This window comes from Cajanus cajan, chromosome 9 (genome assembly GCF_000230855.2).
Source record: "Cajanus cajan strain Asha chromosome 9, NIPB_CcT2T_4, whole genome shotgun sequence".
Classification (NCBI taxonomy): domain Eukaryota; kingdom Viridiplantae; phylum Streptophyta; class Magnoliopsida; order Fabales; family Fabaceae; genus Cajanus; species Cajanus cajan.
The window spans coordinates 31,366,237-31,390,464 of record NC_138525.1 but is presented as its reverse complement, the minus strand read 5'-3'; the positions used below and the strand labels follow the sequence as shown (position 1 = coordinate 31,390,464).

General features: G+C 38.6%; 3 protein-coding genes and 1 non-coding gene across 4 annotated transcripts; 3 read left to right on the top strand and 1 right to left on the bottom strand.

Moving 5' to 3' along the window:
* The first annotated feature begins 2,308 nt into the window (after positions 1-2,308).
* LOC109793768 (uncharacterized) lies at positions 2,309-2,815 on the top strand. Its single transcript, XM_020353238.1, has one exon. The coding sequence runs from the start codon at positions 2,309-2,311 to the stop codon at positions 2,813-2,815; it is 507 nt and encodes a 168-aa protein (XP_020208827.1).
* An 891-nt stretch (positions 2,816-3,706) lies between these two features.
* On the top strand, positions 3,707-12,685 carry LOC109793766 (putative xyloglucan glycosyltransferase 12). Its single transcript, XM_083064303.1, has 5 exons — positions 3,707-3,779; positions 10,818-10,937; positions 11,020-11,669; positions 11,746-12,054; positions 12,228-12,685. Exons 1-5 carry the CDS (start codon positions 3,707-3,709, stop codon positions 12,543-12,545), a joined length of 1,470 nt encoding a protein of 489 aa, XP_082920429.1. The 3' UTR covers positions 12,546-12,685.
* Positions 12,686-12,691: 6 nt separating this feature from the next.
* Positions 12,692-15,890, top strand: LOC145951736 (putative galacturonosyltransferase 7). The gene is made up of 3 exons (XM_083063665.1): positions 12,692-14,126; positions 14,223-14,333; positions 14,494-15,890. Exons 1-3 carry the CDS (start codon positions 13,794-13,796, stop codon positions 14,521-14,523), a joined length of 474 nt encoding a protein of 157 aa, XP_082919791.1. The 5' UTR covers positions 12,692-13,793; the 3' UTR covers positions 14,524-15,890.
* Positions 15,891-17,092: 1,202 nt separating this feature from the next.
* LOC114915561 (small nucleolar RNA R71) lies at positions 17,093-17,198 on the bottom strand. Its single transcript, XR_003803650.1, has one exon. It is a non-coding gene; the product is annotated as a small nucleolar RNA R71 (small nucleolar RNA).
* Between the last annotated feature and the right edge of the window lie 7,030 nt (positions 17,199-24,228).

Here is a 24,228-nt window from a genome sequence, read left to right as displayed (position 1 = left end):
GGGGGAGGTAGCTTCTAGGAGAAGCTAACCTTAACCATGGTTCACTAGGAACCATGGTAAGGTGTAGCTAACCATCCATGGTTTCTAAAACTTGTAGGAGAAGCTAACCTTGACCATGATTCACTTAAGAACCATGGTAAGGTCAGCCAAACCTACTAAGGTTTAGAAGCTTGGAAGGCAAGCTTCAAAGCTTGTAGGAGAAGCTAGAAATTTCAGCCAAAAACAAAGGAATGGGCTAGGCGGCCAAGGCTAAAAAATGCTCCATGATTTATTTCAAAAATATTTGATTTGGTTTAGTTAGGTTCATCATATGATGATGAGACCTATCTAAATCAAATCTATGAAAAATTAGGAGCAAAATGAGTCCAATATGCAAAATTTTGCCTAGGCCCAATTCTGGCCCAATTACTAGTCACACCCTCAAGCATTGCTAAATGCCACCCCTTTTTCCCTACTGAAAAAATATAAAATGAATGTATCAACAAAGGAGGTTAAATGGAGTTAAACTCTCCAAGTAACCCACCCTAAAATCAATATACAATCACTAATTAAAAGCAAGTAAAGTGCCTCACAAATACAAAGGCAAAATTAGACCTATACAAAGGAACTATGTACAAAATATATGAAAAAGGTCTTTAAGATCATCCCATTCCTCTTGGTTCTTTTAAGATATCACCTCTTGGATTCCTTGGCCTTGGCCATAGTCTATCAGGTTCCCACAATATAGGGTATGTAATACTTTTTTTATATGATAAAATGCGTCATTTATACAAATCTTGTCTACTTTTCATTTCTTTTCTTCCTTTTCTTTTCTCTCATGCATTAAAACTCTAAAATCCAAATACAGAACCTAAAGAAAGCAAATATGACTAAGGAAAACAAAATTAAACAAAATCCAAACATCTGTAATGCATCGCTTGAACCCGAGGAAGATCTCTCCTCCAAAATGCAAAGACTAGTGGATCAAGAAGCTCGAATAATCCAGCCTCATCAAGAGGAAATTGAGAAAGTCAATTTGGGATAAGGAGAAGATAAAAAGGAAATATTGATCGACACAAGAATTAAAGATGAAGTCAAGGACCGACTGATTAGCCTTCTAAAAGAATATGTCAACATTTTCACTTGGTCTTATCATGATATGCCAAGATTAGACCCCAAAATCATCAAACATAAATTGCCCATAAAAACCAGAATTCGTCCTATAAAGCAAAAGCTTTGAAGAGTCAAGCCCGAATGGTTCCTTAAGATAAAGGAAGAAATTCAAAAGTAGTTAGATGTGGGATTCTTGGTTGTATCTCATTATCTGGAGTGGCTTCCGAATATAGTGCTCGTGTCGAAGAAAAATAGGAAGGTACGAGTCTGTGTGGACTATCGAGACTTAAATCGAGCTAGTCCTAAAGATGACTTCCCATTACCTCACGTCGATGTGCTTGTAGATAATACCTCCAAAAACACTATCTTTTCGTTTATGGATGGGTATTCGAGATACAACTAGATCAAAATGGATGTCGAGGATTGTGAGAAAACTTCTTTTATCACAACTTGGGGAACGTTCTATTACAAAGTGATGCTGTTTGGATTAAAAAATGTTGGAGCGACTTACCAAAGGTCCATGGTAACTTTGTTTCACGACATGATCCATAAAGAAATCGAGGTGTATGTGGATGACATGATCGCTAAGTCAAAAAGCGAGTGATCACCTCATTCATCTAAGAAAATTATTCAATCGACTTCATAACTACCAATTGAAGCTAAACTCGGCAAATGTACTTTCAGAGTTCAATTTGGAAAACTCCTTGGATTTATTGCCAGTGAAAAAGGGATAGAAGTAGATCTGGATAAGGCTAAGGCCATCATAGAGATGTCACCTCCAAAGACGGAAAATGAGGTTAAAGGATTTCTTGGAAGAGTAAATTACACAGCTTGTTTCATATCTCAATTGACTGTTACATGTACTCCCATCTTCAAACTACTCTGAAAGAATCAGCCAATGGAGTGGAATGAGGAATGTCAACTCACCTTCGATAGGATCAAATAATATGTTGTAAACCCGCCGATATTAATGCCTCCTATTGAAGGGAAACCTCTAATTTGATACCTTACAGTATCGGAGGGCTCCTTGGGATGTATGCTTGGTTAGCAATGTGAAACCACCAATCAAGAACGAGCTATCTACTATCTAAGCAAGAAATTCACAAATTACAAAACACGATATTTGCCTTTGGAGAAGACTGGATGTGCTTTGGTATAGGCTGCTCAACGATTAAGATAATACATGCTAAGGCATACTACCCAGTTGATATCAAGAATGGATCCCATCAAATATCTATTCGAGAAGTCGATACTCACTAGGAGGGTCGCCAGATGGCAAGTATTGTTATCAGAATACGACATCACCTATGTATCACAAAAGGCAATCAAAGATAGTGCCTTGGCTAATTACCTAGTAAGTGGGTTGATCGACGAAAGACATGCAATAAAGGATGACTTCCTTGATGAAGAAATTTTAGCTTTGGGAAATGAGGAAAAAGAACAAGCTAAAGAGGAATCTAGGTCCATGTATAGAGCCTCAAACTTGATGGGGCATAGGATAGGTGCTATACTAATGTCGTCCCAAGGAAAACATATCCTAGTGACGGCAAGATTAGACTTCGATTGTGCCAATAACATGGCCGAATATAAAGCCTGGATATTGGGTTTGCATGTCGCTCTCGACAACAACATCCCAAAATTAGAAGTCTACAACGACTCAGCTTTGGTAATACATCAATTAAGGGATGAATGGGAAACTAGAGATTCCAAATTAGTTCCTTAATAGGAATATATCCAAAGTTTGATACCCTAGTTCAAATCAATCAACTTTGAACACACCCCAAGAGAAGGAAATTAGTTGGCAGATGCTTTGGCCATATTATCCTCCATGTTCGCCATAAAAGAAGGATGTGAAATGCCAATCATTAGAATTTGACTTCATGAGGTGCAAGCTCATTGCTTCACTTTAGATGGAAGAGACAATGGCCATCCGTGGTATTTTGACATCCAACAATATATTGATGGAGGAAAATACCCAACTAGGGCATTTGACAATGATAAGAAAATGATTAGACATAAAGTTATCGGATTCTCATCACATGGGGGAGTCCTTTACAAGAAAAGCTTCGATTCAGTCCTATTAAGATGTGTCGATCATAAGGAGACTCAATCCTTAATGAAGGAAATCCATGAGGGAACTTTCTGTACCCATATGACGGGGCATGTCATGGCAAGGAAAATCATGAGAGCATGGTATTTTTGGTCAACCATGGACAAAGATTGTACCTCATATGCAACAAAATGTTGAAAATGCCAAATATATGCTGATAACATCCAAGTCCCACCCAATGAGCTCAACGTGATGACATCGCCTTGGCCATTCTCAATGTAGGGCATGGATGTCATTGGATCCATTGAACCCAAAGTTTTGAATAGACACAGATTCATTCTCACAGCCATCGACTATTTCACTAAATGGGTGGAAGCAATGTCATATGCACATGTAACCCGTAAAGTGGTGGTCAAATTTTTCAAGAAGAACATAATATGTTGATATAGAATTCTTGACAAAATTATAATAGATAATGGGTCCAATCTCAACAACAAGATGATGACCGAATTATGTGGCTCTTTCAAATTTCAGCATCACAATTCCTCTCTTTATAGACCGAAAATGAATGGGGTGATTGAAGCAGCGAATAAGAATCAGGTCAAAGTTCGAAGCATGGTATTCAGGAAACTAGGAGGTTGTTTATTCTTGTTTTTTAAGGGATATGTTTGATTGAGCCCAAAAAATGGCCTACCTTAGTCAACCATTTTCTCTAAATCCCTTTTGTAATCATTCTTAAAGTTTTTGATTTATAATAAAGATACCCTTTGTTTTTTTCACTTCTCTTGACCTATATTGTTAAATGACGCGTTTTGTTATTGATTAAATCGGTTGCGAACCGGTTTAATAAAAGAAAACAATAAATGAACAATAGCCCTGTATGAACTTCTAATGAAAGGTTCCATAACGCTTAAAAAAAGCCCTACCTCAAGGAGAAGAAAAAAAACCTTCGAGCAACGGGAAACATCTAGAAAGGCACATTGCACATATGTGACATACGTCAAACGCATATTTAAGGAAAGAATAATTTTTCACATCTAAGGGGAATTGTCTAAAATAAACAATAAAATACAGACATATTTATAAAAGCATGCATTCATCATTTGCACATTGAATAAAGTGGAAGACGAAAAAAGGGGCAAAGCTTTAACATAAGAAAAGCTGAAGCTGGAAACAATAACAAGACTCGGAAAAGTCCTCGGCCTGGGGAATTCATCTACAAGCAAGGGGCAGATTTTGCTCATAGAAAATCATTGCACCCAATGATCAAGTCATAAAATTTAACAAGATCCAAACCATCCACACAACAACCACGACATCATCAAGTCATAGTATCCACAACAAATGTTTGGAGAGGCATCATAATACTCACCTTGGCAGGAGCAACACTAGATTCCTGGCAACAAATCATCAACCAACCAATCCCTAGAAGGCGCTTGGAGAGGCATCATAATACTCGTGTAGCGGGAAGAATACAAAATTCTCATCATACATCCCCAGCACAAATGCCTGAAGAGGAATCACAATACTCACGTGGAAGGAACAACACCAGAATCTCTGCCACACTTCTCATTCCCTGATGAAGATTCCTAGAAAGGCATCATAATAATCATACAATAGAATCATCATCAACATCCTGCTAACAGGAGCACGCCAGGCATTCTTTGCCTGTCAACCCCAGGAACACTCCACAACATCAATGGGAGGACATCATCGAGTTTCTCAAATACTCACCTCAGTCTTGGAGGGGCCTCGTAGAAATACTCAACCTCAGGCCTAGAGACTTCGCAGAAATACTCACCTCAAGCTTGGAGAGGCCTCGCAGAAATACTCATCTTTGTAGACTTGGAGGTTGTCCTAGGAAGTTTTCCTAGGTCATCTCCCAAGGACCATTTTTCTCTGTCAAAGGCTTAAACACGAAGTGGGGGGGTTTGGTTCAGATTTTTCAGTTTATAACACAATAAAACGCAAATAACACAGCAAGTAAAATAGATTGGCTCCTTGTTCGGATTGTAACTCTCTTATCCTTGGTTCACAATGAGATTACTCTGTTAACCACTTAATCCTTGTTCCATCCGAGTTAACCAACTAAGAGAAGATTAACTCAAGATTTCCCTACACGAATTAAGCAAACGTATACAACATCAACCTCTTCACAGATTAAGCAACTGTGGCATTGAGCACAACCCATTAAGCATGAACACATTGATACAAAGGTTAAATGAAAAATGACCAAGTAGAAAAAAGATATACAAACATACCCAACCTCAAACAGAGATTACAATCCATAACAAGAAGCCAACCCCAAGGATTCTAGCCTTCCATTAAAACAAAAACAGATACAGAAATGAAAATGCAAGGAAAGGAGAGCAAAACGAAAATGGATAATCTATATTTTTCAATGCAAGGGTTCAGATACAAAACGTAAACTGCAGATCAGAGGAGAGGAGAGCAAAACATAAACTCAGATACAAGAAAATAGAGCCAAAAGAGAAAAACGTAAAAACAAAGAGAAGGAAGGTGTCCCCCCAACGTGGTCACGTCAGATGGGGGTTGTATGGCCTACCCTAGGATCCTAAAAACCCTAGAAGAGTCAAAATGGGCCCCCAAGTCAGGTTTGACCCGAAAATACATAAAATAAACAAAAAAATAAAATAAAACAAAATGCTAATGTGGTGCCGATGTGGTGCTGATGTGGCATTTATCTCTTGAAGTCCAAAAATAATATCCAAGCTTAAAAATTCTTCACAATTAACCTGAAAATAATTAATAGACAAAAATTAGACCAAGTGAATTAGAATTAATTAAAATTTGAAGTACTGGCCCAATGAAGCCCAAACAATGAAATTGTGCAATTAATAGGCGATTAAGCCCAAATTAACAATTAAAATAAGTACAGAAAGATAAATAAATAGGGGAAAATAATGACTCATCACCTTGGCAGGAGCAACACTAGATTCCTGGCAACCAATCATCATCCAACCAATCCCTAGAAGGCGCTTGGAGAGGCATCATAATACTCGTGTAGCAGGAAGAATACAAAATTCTCATCATACATCCCTAACACAAACGCCTGAAGAGGAATCACAATACTCATGTAGAAGGAACAACACCAGAATCTCTGCCACACTTCTCATTCCCCGATGAAGATGCCTAGAAAGACATCATAATAATCATACAATAGGATCATCATCAACATCCTGCTAACAGGAGCACGCCAGGCATTCTTTGCCCGTCAACTCCAGGAACACTCCACAACATCAATGGGAGGACATCGTCGAGTTTCTCAAATACTCACCTCAGTCTTGGAGGGGCCTCGTAGAAATACTCAACCTCAGGCCTAGAGACCTCGCAGAAATACTCACCTCAAGCCTGGAGAGGCCTCGCATAAATAATCATCTTTGTAGACTTGGAGAGGCCACGTAGAAATACTCAACACCAAGCTTGGAAAAGATTACTAGACCCTCAAAACTAGTACAAGCTCAAAACGGTTGTTGGACCCTTAAAACCAGTACAAGCTTGGAAAGAGTTGTTGGACCCTTAAAACCAGTACAAGCTTAAAAAAGATTATTGGACCCTCAAAACCAGTACACGACTCGAAAAAGGTTGTTAGACCCTTAAAACCAATACACGACTTGAAAAAGGTTCGTTGGATTCTCAAAACAAGTACATGACTCAAAAAAGGTTTGTTGGATCCTCGAAACTAGTGCAAGATCGAAAAGGGTCGACTAGAGCTTTAATACCAATCCAACTTGGAGAGGTTGGAATAAGTAACACTCACCATAGGCTAGCTGAAGCCTTAGATCTAGCCTAGAGAGATTGAGCTTAAAATATACTCCCTCTTCAGCGAGCAATAAATAAAATCACACTATCACAAGATTAGTAGAAGCAACATGGAGTTTCTACACCAAGTCAGACGCCTAGATGGTACAATTTACCATCATTGTCACCCAACGGAGCACACAACTCAACACTTAGTTGCTCCGAAGGGCAAGGATACAGGTAAACCCATCTACCTAAAGGAAACAATGTGGAGGCACCTGATGTCAAAGCAAAAGAAAGGACTCGGATCTTTACCTCACTATCACAGAAAAACAACTAGAGAAAATGGCATGGAGAATCTACATGAAGACAAAAGATAAGGTGGTATAGTTTTCCATCCTTGTTACCCAATGATGGAGGACCATCCTTGGTACTTCACTTCATGTGAGACCCATCACATGGTTCATGACTATGGCTAATTTGAGTAGTATAGAATTTATTGCTTTATTCCATTTTTACCCTTGTATTTTGGGGTATTTTAGTCCTAGGATTTATTTCTTTGAATTTCCCATTTTTGCCCTTGTATTTTGGGGTAATTTAGATGCTTAGGATTTTAATTAGGCTAGGGTGCATCCATTAAGGAGGTGACGCACACTTAGTGGTGTTGTTTGGTCATTTTTTTGGTGTTAGGTAGGCTTAGGCCCAATTGGAGGGCCAAGGATGCATGGACTTATCATGCACCTTGTTGTAGCCAACCTAAACCCTTAAAGATGCCAAACTTGGCCACCAAGTAGCATCTAGGGTTGCATTTGGCATTTCATTTAGGGTGCATTTCTCCCTAGTGAAATTCGGCCACTCACCCTAAATGCAACCCTAAATGCAAGCCTTCCTATATATTCCCCTAGTCTAGCTCCTTGTAGACACTTTGGAAATTAATGATATTGAGTGTGCATTTTGCCTCATTGTCATTCTCCTTAGTCTCTAGGAACTCCACGGCCTCCTCCCCTTCTCCTCCTCCTTCCACCACCGTGAGTGAGTGAGTTTGGCCTACCTTGGGTGGCCTTCACCAACCTTAGTGAAGTGAGCTAGCCAAAAGGAGCAACACCCCACCAAACACCTCCCATACACCTTGTGCGCCATCTCCACCGCCCTAAACATCAACCTTTTTCCTTAGCACTAGGTTGCCTTTGGCTAACCTCCTCCCATCTCCACCATAAAAGCAAAACCCTAAATAGGTTTCATCCTACACTTGGATGAGACAACCTTGAGCAAACCCTCTTCACCATCACCTTAGTGCTTCCGCCACCATCTCCTCCATTTTTTTCATCATCTTTTGGAGTCTCCCTTGTTGAACCAAGATCAAGGGCGTGCATGGAACAAAGTCACCTTCCATCACCCAATGGAGTACACAACCCAACACTCAGCTGCTCCGAAGAGCAAGGGTACAGGAAAACACATCTATTTGAAGGAAACGATGTGGAAGCGCCTGCACGAAGAGACAAAGAAAGGAGCTGGATGAAATGTCTATGTCTTTACTTTCCTTTGGAAAAGCAACACATAACTATTCAAAAGGACAACTAAAGAAGGGCATCTATAGACACCTAATTTTGTCTGTGGCACGCAAATAAGGAAATGGACTTTTAACATAAAAGAAGGAGTTCTTGAAGGCCTGAAAACAACATCAGAGTAGGCTAACATGACATCTAGAGGCCTAAAATGTAGAGGGCCAGAATTAGGAGCTGGGAACGGGTCGTTCCCAAACCAGAATGGATCATTCTGAGCTTAGAAAAAAGCTTGTAATCCTAGGTCATAACGTCTCATTCTAGTTTGTTACATGCAAAATTCAAATTTGGAACGGACCATTTCACTTTGCGAACTTGTCATTCCAATTTTAAATTTTGTGCGTAACAGAAAGGCCCATAATGGCCTATTCTAAATTCAGAACAGTTCGTTCTAGTGGATTCTCGTGCTTATAAATGGTAGGCTCATATGCAGCAATAGGGGAGCAAAAAGAAACAAAAAAAAAACATTTCTTACTGAAGTCTTGTATAAACTCAAAATTCTCTCTCTCCCTCCTTTTGTATTTTTGGAGAGTTGTGAGGCACATTGTAGTGTGAAAGGCAACCAAAAAGCCCTTCAAGTATTCCACATTTGAAGAACACTTTATAAAGTTCGCTAAAGAAGTATTCCCACCAATCTTCTTTTCCATTTTCTACTTCTTGATGAGTCATTATTTTCCCTTATTTATTTATCTTTCTGTACTTATTTTAATTGTTGATTTGGGCTTAATCGCTTATTAATTATACAGTTTTACTATTTGGGCTTCATTGGGCCAGTAATTTGAATTTTAATTAATTCCGATTCACTTGGTCTAATTTTTATCTATCAATTATTTTTAGGCTAATTGTGAAGCATTTTTAGGCTTGGATATTAATTTTGGATTCAAGAGATAAATACCACGTCAGCACCACTTTAGCATTTTGTTTAATTTTATCTTTCATTTTATTTCATTGTAAATTCGGGTCAGACTTGGATTGGGGCCCGTTTTGACTTTTCTAGGGTTTTTAGGACCTAGAGTAGGGACCATGCAACCACCATCTGATGGGACTACGTTCTGCTCATTTGGCCTCCCTTTGCTTTTACATTTTTTTTGCTCTCTGTTTTGTATCTCCAGTTTTACGTTTTGCTTCTTCTCCATTTACGTTTTTCTTTGCTCTTCTCTTCTCTGATTGTAGAAACTGAACCCTTATATTGAAGAATACAGATTTCGTTTGACTCTTCATCCTTCATTTTCATTTTTGTCTCTGTTTTTGTTTCTGTTTTAATGGAAGGCTAAAACCCTTGGGGTTGGCTCCTTGTTATGGATTGTAATCTCTATTTGAGGTTGGGTACGTTTTGTACATCTCTGTTCTACTTGATCATTCTTCATTTAATCTCTGTATAAATGTGTTCATGCTTAATGGGCTATCCTCAATGCCACGGTTGCTTAATCTTGTGGAGAGGTTCATTGCTGTATACGTTTGCTTAATTTGTATAGGGAAGTCTTAAGTTAATCTTCGCTTAGTTGGTTAACTCGGATGGAACAAGGATTAAGTGGTTGATAGAGTAATCTCATTGTGAACCAAGGATAAGAGAGTTACAATCTGAACAAGGAGTAAATGTATTTTAGTTGTTGTGTTACCTTGCATTTTAGTGTGTTTTAAGCTGAAAAACTGAACCAAACCCCCCCACTTCGTGTTTAAGCCTTTGACAGAGACAAATGGTCCTTGGGAGACGACCTAGGTCAGCTTCCTAGTACTACATTTAATTGTTTTATTTGACCGGATACGGCTTCGATCAAATTTGGCGCCGTTGTCGGGGACCATCGGTTCTTGTCAAAGGTTTTGTGTTCTGTTTTGTTTTTGGCGTAGTGTTTTAGTGTATCAGTTTTTGCTTCAATTTTGTATGAATTTTGTGTATCAGTTTGCTGCTTGCGTTTTTGTGTCTCATTACATGTTACATTGTGTATTTGTGTTTGTTATTAGTCTATGCAGGTGTGGCAAGTATATTAATTGAAAAATTCGTGCTATTCAATTTCATGCAACTAAGAGAACCAATCACTACTAGAAAAATACTATTCTACGCCATTATATTTACATCGGTTCCTTATAAAACGATGTAAAAAAAATGTGCGGTGGGAATTTCGTAAATAACTTGAATAAATAAGAATATTTACATCGGTTATTGTAAAAAATGATGTAAATATAAACAATTCTACATCGGTTATATGAGTGACCGATGTAGAAATGAAAATAGTAATCTGTTCTACATCAGGTTTTGTGTTGCTCGATGTAGAAGAGGTGACTAAATTCTTCCCCTCCCGCGACCACTCAGTAGATGCGCGCTCACTCTCAAACCTAAAATGCTCTTAAAGCTAAAGCGCTCTTCTCCAAGCTCTCCCGCCGCGGCCACCTCCCGGAGTCCCTCGCGCGTCGCTATTTCGCGCAGCTCGTCTCCGCGCTCTGCTTCTGTCGTCGAGATGAAGGTGAAGGAGGTTGGGAAGCTTCTCTAGACTCCCCCTCTACGCTTCGCCTTTAGGGTTTTTCACGCGATCACTCTCATTCGTGCCGGGGAAGAGGTTCGCCACGCTGGAGGGTCCCGAAGAAGAGGACTTAATCATAAGCGAAAAGGAAGAGGCAAAAATGCCAAACAGCTCACATGGGTTCTCCTCCTCAAAGCGCATCGCATCGCCAGCTTCTTGACCTCCCTCGCGCCGACATTGTGGGTGCTCATCTCCGCCGTCAAGCGCCGAGTGGACGCCGGGAAAACCAACGTCAACACCGAAGGTGGCCGGGAGAACGAGAGCGCAACCGTGAAGACGCGCTTCTATTCCTGCATCAAGCTCTTCCTCTTCCTCTCTATTTCCCTCTTGTGCTTCGAGGTCGCTGCGTACTTCAAAGGCTGGCATTTCGGCACCGCGACTCTTCAGTTGGAGTCTTTGCTTTGGGCACCCGGGTTTGGAGTTATGGTTTACTCGCGCTGGGTTTTGGTTCGCGTGGAGTACCTCGCTCCCTCTCTGCAATTTCTAACCAATGCGTGTATTGTGTTGTTCCTTATCCAGAGTATGGATAGGCTTGTTCTGTGTTTGGGCTGTTTCTGGATTCGATTTAAGAAGATCAAGCCTGTCCCCAAGGGTGGGGGTGTGGTAGATCTCGAATCCACAGAGAAGGGTTTTGGTTTTTTCCCAATGGTGCTCGTGCAGATCGCTATGTGCAATGAGAAAGAGGTAATAACTTATAACTGATAACTACTCTTTTTTTTAGTTTAATTTGTTCTGATCTAATTTACTTTTGGTTTTTTAGGTTTACCAGCAGTCAATTACTGTGGTGTGCAATTTGGATTGGCCCAAACGGAAGTTGTTGATTCAGGTTTTGGATGACTCAGATGACCCAACCACGCAGTTGTTGATAAAGGAGGAGGTTCAGAAATGGCAACAAGAGGGTGCCAACATTTTGTACCGACATTGCATCATAAGAGATGGCTACAAAGCTGGGAATTTGAAATCCGCCATGAATTGTAGCTACGTCAGAGACTACGAGTTCGTTGCAATTTTTGATGCATATTTCCAGCCTATGCCGGATTTCCTCAAGAAAATTGTTCCTCATTTTAAGGTGGGTGTCATTAATGATTCACCGTCCAGTGTCATTTGTAATTTATTATGAGTTATCATAACAAACTACAAAGCTAAGGTTTTCCTCTTCTATGATTGTCCTGTCGCTAGAACAACAATGCCATGGTAAAAGTGGTTGTTTGTTTGTTTGACTTGTGATTGGTGATGGTGCAGGATAACGAGGAATTGGGGCTTGTTCAGGCGAGGTGGTCTTTTGTGAACAAGGATGAGAACCTGTTAACAAGGTTGCAGAACATTAACCTGGCTTTTCATTTTGAGGTGGAGCAGCAAGTGAATTGGATTTTTATTAACTTCTTTGAGTTCAATGGAACCGCGGGATTGTGGAGGATAAAAGCTTTGGAGGATGCTGGTGGTTGGCTGGAGAGGACTACTGTTGAGGACATGGACATTGCCGTTCGAGCTCATCTTCATGGCTGGAAATTCATTTTCCTCAATGATGTTGGAGAGGGCGGAGGCGAGCTGTATATGTGATTTGACAATAAGAGTTTTTTTTCTCTTCCCAAAAATTAGATAAGACAGGGAATTGGCTGCTGGTGTATGTTGGTTTGCCTTTGCTTGCAATCATACCAGGCAATGAGCACTGTCTTCACTAGTATCAGGTTTATGTTTTTAGTTATTATTCATGATATTTTACTTTTATGTATCTTGGTTGTATATAATATACTATATTTTATTATTGATCATGAATCCCAATTCAATTATCATGCTCTGAAATGATTCTAAAAATACGTGATCTTTCACGAAGGCATTGTGGATATTTGTCCAATGCATATGTATTCTTTATTTATTTGCACTGCTGCCAAATTTTCCTTGTTCAGGTTTATTGCTTTTGCACTTAAATGAATTATTAATTTCATATGAAGAGCACATTAGTGCTCTCAGTTGGAGTCCAGATGGAAGATATCCTCTTAAATGTCAAAAAGTCCTTATTTTTGGGTTTTTCTATGTTTTCCTAATTTGAATAATGCTTTTCTGTTTTTCTTTTGCAAGAGATGTTGGTGTATGATTGTAAATTCTTTTGATGTGCTTTTGGATTTGTGTGAATATGAAAGTATAGTAACCCTCCTCTTTTATGTTATTAAGTCTTGAATTTGTGTTTTGTGTTGCTTGATGTGGATACGATATAGAAAGCTCCTCGTTCACTGTGTGGGATTATGCTCAAGGTACGATGAAGATCTTTGCCTCCTTAAGTTGTTTTCACTTTACTTTGAAACATCCTTTCTATTTGGTGATGTTATTATTTGCTGAATATGCTTAAAACTCATTCTGGATTTTTCTTTTTCTGCCTGAATTGTTCTCCTGCAATTTTGAGCCAATAGTATAGTGTGTTGCTTGTACTCCTCTTGTTAGCATCGATAGTTTAAAGCTTGTAGTGTGAGGAATGACTATATTTAGATTGTCATTGTTATCATTCAACAAAAGACCAACTACCTTATCTCACTAGTGAGGTCAGTTATGAGATCTCTTTTAACAAATTCCAATCTGTCATGAGTGATCTGTGTATAGGATTTTGTCAAGTTTTTGATTGGTTGTCAAAGGCCAATGTTTGGATTTCAGGTAAAACTCAATCAGAAATTGTGAGGTTAATTTTCTATTTTAATACATATTTTAAAACTTTTTAAACAAAAGTATGAGTAATTGAATTGGTGGTGTTTATGTTGTGGTGGTGTTACATGGTAGTCAATATTATTTTTCAGGGCTGAGAGCTATTCGAAGAAGATGGAACATTCAATTACCAGAGCAAAATCAGTACCTATGGATTGCAACAATGTTGACAAGAAATTGAGACAAATATTTGATTTGGTCGAGGATGAAGCCATCTTCCACATGAAACAAAGTGCATTCTTGTATAAACTTAATGTTCAGACAATGCCAAAGAGTCTTCACTGCCTGTCAGTGAAACTAACTGTAGAATATTTCAAATCCCCTAATCATGAAGAGAAGACTGATGAGGAAAAGTTTATTGATTCTTCATTACACCATTATGTTATTTTCTCTAATAATGTGCTTGCAACTTCAGTGGTTATCAACTCCACTGTATTTCATGCAAAGGTATGCTATGCATCTAGTCATGCACTACTGATTTGATACAGGTTTAATTTTAGCTGATGTAATAATAATTTTACTTCTTTTTGTGAAATGTTTCAGGAAAGTTCAAATAAGGTTTTTCATGTGTTGACTGATGGAGAAAATTATTATGCAATGAAGCTCTGGTTCTTGAGGAACCATTATAAGGAAGCTTCTGTTCAAGTGCTGAATGTTGAGCTGAACAGTGAAAAGGAAAATCCATTGCTTCTATCCTTGTCCGAGGAGTTCCGTGTATCATTTGTGGTTATAATAATCCATCCATGAACCAGATTAGAACATAATACCTTTCAATTTTTTCTGATTCACACTATTTACTTCTTGATTTATTCAGCAATTTGAAGAAAGTTGTGGTTTTGGATGATGATGTTGTTATTCAACAAGACTTGTCTGCGTTATGGAACATGGACTTTGGGGATAAAGTTAATGGTGCAGTGCAGTTCTGCTCGGTAAAGCTGGGTCAACTGAGAAGTTATCTTGGTGAGAGAGCTTGGTCTTACTCAAACTTACAAAAAGTTGATAAAAGAGGTATGTGACTGAGTTTATTACAATCACATTACATTTTTTTCGGAAAACACTGTTGTTTGAAATAACAATATTGAAATAGTCTTGTTGATTATAGTAGTATCAATAAGAGTGTCAAATTTGAACCAATCTTCAATTGATTGGCCCAAAAAGAACAATGAAATGAGCTTGTTTTGGGGCTAACAAAATTGACACAAAAACTTATTTTGGCCTGACCTAGTACAACTGGCCTGATTTTTCCTAGTGCAACAAACTAAAAAAATGCCAAAATCAACTATTAATCACTAGGGCTAAAGTTTAGGTTCGTGTCTAACTTGGGAGAGCTTTTTAATGGTTCATGATTTTAAGTCAAGTTAGACAAAGGAACTTTTAAAAAAATTTACGTGTATAGGTTGATTTTAACTTCTCCAAGAAGTTTGATGAATTTTGTCTCCTTAGTTTACTTTATTTTCTTTTTCTATAATTGCCTACCGTGGTGTTTATCCAAACTGGCCTTAGAATTGCGCTGCTATTTTAATTGACGCAATTGCGCTGCCATTACTTCCAAATTTATTGTTTCAATTCCTTAATTAAAATACTACCTTATCATTGTCTATTGCAAAAAGTTTATTACCTATACTTTTCTGTAACTTCCATTTGGTATTTGATACAAACCATAACTGGCAAGAATTAGTTTGCATGGTAGCTTTATATAATTTAATGTAAGTCATATCTAGTCTAATTTTGATATGAACTTTGGCATCATATGTAGGTAACTTGGTTGTGACTTCTCTTCATGATCAAATACTTTTGCTTATAAACATTAACATAGGCTCTAGTCTAGTGCATACATTTGTATTTAATTACAGGTAATCATAAATAATCAAAAAATAAGCATGATTTTTTTTAAAAAAGCAATCTACATCGGTTCTCAAGAGAACTGATGTAGATTTAAGCATAAATCTACATCGGTATCTACATCGGTTTTTCAAAACCGACGTAAAAATGTGCTCATTTTCTACGTCGCTCTATTCTACATCGGTTTTAGAACCGATGTAGATGTCTTTAAAGAACCAATGTAAAATATGCATTTTGTAGTAGTGAATGGAACAATAATCCAATGGAATAGTAGAGTCAATTTTGGTTTGATGTATTTTGTAGCTCATTTATGCATACTCTATTTGCAATCCGTGTATACTCTGTTTCAATTAGGCATGCTCTATTTCCTCTCCCTAATACTCCTCTGTTCGGGTGCCAAAGTTGTGGGAAGGGGTGTGAAATTGTTGAATTTCATGTGGCGGTGAATAGTGCTGAATAGTGCCAGAATTTTCCAATTAATTGTGATTTTTAGTTTTGATAGCTAGACTTGTTATTTTTGCCTAAAATTTTGTGTGGTAACTTCTTTTAACCTATATTTTGTGTGAAAAAAACCAGAGGCCCAACAGGTGGTCTAGATTTGAAGATACAAAATTTTGTGAAGATATATTTTTCCAAAACTTCAAACGGCCATAACTTTTGCTCTAGTTATAAGAATTGGGAAAATTTTTTATTTCAATTTGTGTAGAAAAATGAGATCTATCAAATTTAGACAGGTATGTTGTCTGACCCCAGCTAGATTTTCAGAAGAAAAAAAAAAGAGGCCGTTTACTATTTGTTTTCTAATTTTGAAGTTTTATTTCCCTATTTTTCAAAACTTTTCATAGGTGGTTCATATAGTTAGGCTTTGAATTTTGCTCTCAAATTTTTTATGGAAGTTTCTAATAATTTTAAGATGATATTGGTGCATTATTTTTTATGTTTTCTGAGTTTTCATGGAAATTCCCATTTTACCCCTATTGTTCACGTGTCGTGATGCATGTGTTGCATGTAGTGCATGACTAGGAGCAACCTTGTTTTATGCATCCATTTGATCCTGAGATTGATAGGACATTCCATAGACTAATTAGAGAGCATATCATTCCATCTTTAGATAGTAATAGTCATAGTGATAGTCATAATGTAAGTGTTGCATCTGAGTTTGATTCAGTTCAAACAGAAAACATGGGTGAACAACCTTATAATGGACCCCGTGAGAGGACTCTTAGGGAGATGGATGCACCTGATTTTACATATGAGAGTTTGTGCATTCAATATCCTGAAGAGGATGTTCCTTTTGTGCTTAAAACTGGACTAATCCATTTATTGCCCAAGTTTCATGGTCATGCAAGTGAGGATCCACATAAACATCTGAAGAAGTTCCATATTGTTTGTTCTACCATGAAGCCTCCTGATGTTCAAGAGGACCACTTTTACTTGAAGGCATTTCCACACTCATTGGAGGGAGATGCTAAAGATTGGTTGTATTATTTAGCTCCCAGGTCCATCACTAGTTGGGATGATTTGAAAAGAATGTTTCTGGAGAAATTCTTCCCTGCCTCAAGAACTACTGCAATCAGAAAAGATATATCAGGGATCAGGAAACTTGGTGGAGATAGCTTGTATGAGTATTGGGAGAGATTCAAGAAATTGTGTGCAAGCTGTCCTCACCACTAGATTTCTGAGCAGTTGTTACTGCAATATTTTTATGAGGGGCTGAATAACATGGAGAGGAGTATGATAGATGCTGCAAGTGGTGGAGCACTTGGTGACATGACCCTAGTTGAAGCCAGACACTTGATAGAAAAGATGGCCTCCAACTCTCAATAATTTAGTACTAGAAATGACAATGCAATTGTCATCAAAGGAGTTCATGATGTGGCCACTGATACAGATAAAAAGCTAGAGAGTAAACTTGATGCATTGGTCAACTTGGTGACTCAACTTGCTGCAAATCAAAATCTACATCTGTAGCAAGGGTCTGTGGCATATGTACTTCAATTAATCATCAAATAGATGCTTGTCCCTCCTCGCAAGACTCTTCTGCAGGTCCTGAGGCGCCCCAAGCATATGCTGCCAACATTTACAATAATAGACCTCCACACCAGCAACAACAAAATTATGATCTGTCCTCCAATAGATGCAATCCTGGTTAGAGGAATCATCCTAACTTGAGGCAGATGACCTTTCAGAACATGCAATTCTAGCAAGAGACCAGAGCCTCCATTTAGAGTCTGACAAATCAGATGGGGCAGATGGCCACTCAACTCAATCATGCACAATCTAAAAATTCAAATAAGTTGCCTTCACAGACTGTGCAGAATCCAAAGAACGTGAGTTCCATCACCTTGAGGTCTAGCAAACAGGTTGACGTACCAGCACCAATACCTGCACTTGTAGCAACATCTGAACCTACACTTGAGAAAGAGGTCTCTACAGGTGGTAGCAGAAATTCAAATACAGGTGGACCTTCTTCCAGTGCACACAGTGGCGACTTGCAACCTCCTATCCCTCTTCCATTTCCACCAAAATTAATTCCAAGCAAAAAGATGGAAGAGGTGGATAAGGAGATATTGGAGACCTTCAAGAAGGTGGAGGTGAACATATCTCTACTAGATGCCATCAAGCAAATTCCCAGATATGCTAAGTTTCTAAAGGATTTGTGCACCCATAAGAGGAAGCTAAAGGGCAATGAGCGAATCAGCATGGGCAGAAATGTCTCAACACTCATAGGTAAATTTGTTCCACACATTCCTGAAAAAGCAGATAAAAGAGCAATGCACAAGAGAAATTAATGAAAAAATATGAGCAGATAAAAGAAATTATGAAAAAATAATGTGCACTGTTATCTACTGTGTTCATCTAACATTTTAATAACCTTGGTTTTAAAATCTACAATTATGCTCTGAACAACTATTTTTTCCCCTCAACATCCTCTAGGTTCCATTTTAATTTGTTGTCAAGCAAGTGTTGGAACAAATAAGAAACATTGCCAAGGGAGATTACACACCACCAGATTCTGAAAAGAGGAAATTTGGTACCATATTTTGGGATACCTGATTCTTGTACAAATTACAGGGATTTAGGTAGAGAAGGAGAAAAAGAAAAAGAAAATATACTATGAATAAGATTTTCTTGTGTATAATGGTGTTACATAGAAGACAAAAAACTGACCCTTTTTATACTAATATTAGACTAGGTAGACTCATAATCCTAATTAAATAAGAAAACAAATCATGAAATATTATGAAAGATGAAAACCATTTCCCCAGTTCAGAGAGACCATCTAAGATATTCTAAAAGTAGTTTGATTCAATAATGATATTTATGGGATATTTTCAAGATATTCTAGCAATTCTTGACATTGATTATTGCAATTGTTGAAACAAAACAAAAAGGGTAAAAGAGAAACACTGATCCTTAGCATATTTTACTATATACCGCATCAGGGCTAGCTCTAAAAACACAAAAATGAGCAAAAAGAAAAGACCTGTTCAAACTAACACCAAATTAGCTTAGACTCTACTACTCTGCAAGGGAAATTGGAACATCTAAACCAGAGCTTTTACCAGATCTTGTCCACAATGCTTATAGGACTGTTATCAAGTATTGGCACTCCATATCTTACAGATTACAGAGGAAATGAAACGTTTTGATTTTATTAAGTTGAACATTCGTCTATGAAGAACCTAAAAACTCATTTGTACCGAGCATAAGCCATGACAAGAGCAGCAATTTATATCAAAGGCAAAAAAGAATTTTGGACAAAAACGATCATCAAAATCAAGACAATCTTAGACACATTTCCTAAAGCCAAAAGAAGTGAATAGATCAACTTTCAATTAAGAAATTTACTAATATGCCAAGCTGATCTACATATAGGAATATGATTCCTAACCTGTTGCTGTTGGCTACTGGAGAAAATGTAAGGAGACAATGGCTGGTTAATCCCTAATTTGATTCTTCCACAGACTTCAGTTTTAGTCCCTGCCATTCATGATAACCACTCTTAAGACTATGTGCAACGATGTTTAAATGTGTATTTTAAGTAACATGTGCCAGTTTCACCCACAGCCATTAACAAAAAATGAAGAATAAGAACAGATTTAACAGCTAAATGCTCACCTGCCGCTGGAAGATCTGAAATTGAGGGATCAGGCGAGAGGGTGAGCGCGGCCATGAGAGGGAGAAGAAGAGCGGGAGAGGCAGAAGAAGAAAGTAGAGGGGCGACGCGGGTGGGTGAGGGAGGTGGTGGCGCAGCGTGGGGAGGGAGAAGAAGATGAACAGGGAGGGATGAACTTTAAAAGTCACGGGGAGGGAGGCGCGGCGTGGGGAGAGGGAGAAGAAGAAAGGAGAGGGGCGCGCGGGTGGGTACATTTTTAAAATTATAAAATAATAATAATAATAATTATTATTATTATTTTTATTATATATAATAAAAATTTCACAAAATTCAGTTATACAAATAAACAAATGCACATAAAAGGTATTATTCATAATCTAGGTAAATTATACCAAGCTATTATTATTCTTTATTTATACTATACTGTAAATTTAATCTATGGTCAATAATTTATACTACAGTGTAAATTTAATTTTTATTTATTTATTTAATAATTAACTTCATAACAATTAAATAAATAAAAGGGTAATCTCCCTTGGCAATGTTTCTTATTTTTTCCAACACTTGCTTGACAACAAATTAAAATGGAACCTAGAGGATGTTGAGGGGAAAAAATAGTTGTTCAGAGCATAATTGTAGATTTTAAAACCAAGGTTATTAACATGTTAGATGAACACAGTAGATAACAGTGCACATTATTTTTTCATAATTTCTTTTATCTGCTCATATTTTTTCATTAATTGCTCTTGTGCATTGCTCTTTTATCTGCTCATATTTTTTCATTAATTGCTCTTGTAGATTTTAAAAACAATCATTGATATTGCCTAATGCCTAGTCAAAAACCAAGGTTATTAACATGTTAGATGAACACAATAGATAACAGTGCTCATATTTTTTCATTAATTTCTTTTATCTAAATATATGTAGGAATGACTTTTAAGGGTTGTTGCAAGTTGGACACGTTATCAAATTTATATGACGAATTGGATATTGATATAAAGACATACATTGATCGGATCATATTAACAAATGGTCCAGCCAGTTGTCTTTTGCGGCTATTGAAAATAGGGTCTAAAGGCAACAGTATTCCAACCCATTTATGTAAAATTCTTATGGCAAAGTATCAGCAGCAAGACGAAAACCTGAGCTTTTTTTCTTTTCTAATCAATAACATTTCCATGAACATCACGCTTGAAGATGTTCTTTTTTTAACTGGGTTACCCATTGATAGGAAACCCATCATCCCAGTTCATAACCGTGACGAGGATGCATTTGCTATATTTGAGATCACTGCAAAGACCCTTAGTCTTTCTCAATTGAAAAACATTGCATGTGGACAGTTGCCCCGAGACCAAAAAATTATTGCTATGTTGTTGATGATTATTACTTGTATAATAATACCAGCAGGGGATGGACATTTATGTCGCCCTTCATACGTTCAATCCATTAGAGATTTGAACGATGTAAATAATTATGCTTGGGGGGCTGCATTACTTTCATTCATCTATCATGGGATGAAGCAGTTTACCAAAGATAGGAAGAAATTTTGTGATGGCAACATGTGGGTTGTATTGGTAAGGAAATTTTTTTCTTGAGTTTTTCTTTCTTTTTTATGATTTTTGATATTTTAATGAGTTGATATGTTTTTTCTCCTTTTAGGGTTTTTTTGTATACCACATTCCGAAACTGCGGGAAGCACTTAAAATTGAGCTCAACCAAGTGCAGCAGCCACCAACACTTGTTGTTTTCGGTTGTAGAGACATTTTATAAGATAGGTCTAGACCATTATGGAACCTATCAGAATCGAATAAATTTCGTTTTAGACATTCTCGAGGATAGGGTAAGGCTAAATCACCTTGCTTTTTCAATTGAACCACCTTTTAATTTTGATTGAATCACCTTGCTTTTTTAATTGAACCACCTTTTAGTTTTTATTGAATCACCTTGCTTTTTTTATTTTCTATAAAACAGGATATGGATTGGCACCCATATACTACGAAATTGTTGCCTGCTCATCTCCATATCCAGATACCTCTCAGGACCCATTTATCACCATTGTTTTGTTTAAACTTTGTGGAACATCATCTTCCACATTTTTTAGCTAGGCAATTTCAGGTGCTTGAGGGGTTGAATCGGGATAGCATTACAGCTTTTCTTGATAGCATTGGAGTTTCCCTTGGTCTGATCTCTTTTAAGAATAATAAGGGGAAAAGTGACCCGAACTTTTAAAAGCACTATTGTACCTGCTTCAGGATACACTCGTAGTCTTCTTGGTAAGAAGGGCCGAACGGATACTTCAAACGGATTCTTCAGAGGGGGGAGGTACCTGCAAAAGGCACTCCAACGCTCAAGTCAGGATAAGCACGATATTCTAGGATAGTTAATGAATAGTGACATACCTTGTTATGTGTGACCTATTTATAGCACCTGACATGGGCCTGAGCGTGATGGGCCCTCTCAGATATTTACCAAATTAGGTAATACGGTACTAATTGGTTGTTAGGCTTTAATCATGTACTTACCTTTCTTAATTGTGATTACCGTTATAACTTGTTTAACCCTTCGGCAAGAGGCCGAGCCGACTATTCAATACTAGTCGGAACGGCAAATGACCGAGTCGTCTAGTCCGTATACGGCAGCTTGTATACTTCCGGTTTGATCTATGTCGGAACGGTACTTGACCGAGCCGACTCGATGAGTGATGGTCCATATTGGCATTAACCAGACTGATGTCGGTTCTCGGCCTCATGCCGAGCCGACGTTGATGGTAATGCTTGTACGTGGCTTACTATGCATGAGTGCCTGACGAAATGGCACGTGTTGGCCCACGTGACCGATACGGTCTCTCCGGTACACAAGCCCCCCAGCCTTTGAGGAGTGAAGCGATGCGAAAGGTTAATGAAATTAAAACAGGATTTTTCAGTTGGTGTCTTGAAGAAGAAGCTAAGGGTTACAACTGATGGTGGGATATGAAGGGTTGTAACCGTTGGGCATTTGATGGCGTACGCGAGAAGTTATGGTGGGAAGCGAAGGGATATAACCGTTGGTCATTAACGACGCATGCGAAGAGTTGCGCGCCCTAGACCGTTGGATCTAAATGATCCAACGGTAGGCACGAGGGGGTGTCTCTTCAGTTGCTTATTAAGAACGCCTATAAATAGATGTGTAGGGGGAAGGGTTTCCACATGCAAACTGACTAGCTACTCCGAGCCGAAGTTATTTGAGAGCGTTTTGAGTACTCAACAGCAATTGGTCAAGTTCAACCATCAGGTACGTAATGGCTAATTTGGACATTGTTCATGTTGACTCCTCTGGGGACGAAGAGGAATCTAGGTTAAGGACGACGCCGAACCAGGAGGTAGCGTCGGCTTCAGCTTCGAATGGGGGCGATTCCGCAGAGTCGGCTTCGGGGTCCGATCGGTCGCCAAGTGGGAATGATTCGGCATCGGCTGTGGGTTCTGAAGATCAGCCGAGTCGGGGTGGGGAATCGTCAAGAATTTTTCCTCCCATATCGACTCTCGGGTATTCGTGGGTGCATGGTGAATTTGGTAGTGTATACTCTCGGTATACGAGCAAGAAGTCTCTTGTGGACTTCGTATCAGCCATAAAGTTTTTAAACTTTCCCGAAGATGAAGAACCCTCTACTGTCTTTTTCCAACCGTGCCGAGGTGACGGGGCTTCAAATCCAGACTTCCTTTATTTGAATCAAGGATCGTCCAAATACCCATTCTTTTACGTGTATGATTATATGTTCCAGGATCTGAAGATATCCCTCCCTTTTGACAATTATTTCATGAGTATACTTCGGCTTCTTAATGTGGCGCCGAGTCAACTTCACCCGAACACCTGGGCCGCTATGCAAGGGTTTAGGCATTTGTGTCTAGCCCTCGGTCTCCAACCCACTCCACATCTATTCCTGCACTTCTATACGTCTCGGCCGACGAAGAAGGCTAAGTGGCTGTCGTTGATTCGTCACAATGATTGCTTGCTGCAACCTTTTACCACCTCGTACAAAAAATTTAAAGTGGGATTTATGAAGGTGATGATTCGGCCAGAACCAGGAAAAAAGTATTTCTTTGATGCCGAAGGGAATCCATTATTTCCCTTGTATTGGACTCGGAAGCCGCGCAAGTACGACACGGTTTCCAAATCGCTGTAGACCCCTAAAATTGTCCGGGTCGGAAATAAAGCTTGAAGACTCTCGAAGACCAAAGGAAAGTCAGCCGGAAGGACTCCTGGAAGACCCTGGAAGACCCTAGGATGACAATCTGTAGGTTTAGAGGTCTTAGAGTAGCAAAAAATAAGAAAGTGGAGGGAATGAAGCCCAATACGGCCTCCCAGAAGTTCAGTACGGCCGTATTGAACATTTTAAACTACAATACGGCCGCACTGAACTCAATACGGCCGTATTGAAGTTTCTGAACTTCAATACGGCTGCACTGAACTCAATACGGCTGCACTGAACTTCAATACGGCTGCACTGAACTCAATACGGCCGTATTGAGGTTTTTTGAACTTCAATACGGCCGTACTGAATTCAATACGGCCGTATTGTAGTTCAAAACTTCAATACGGACCGTATTGACC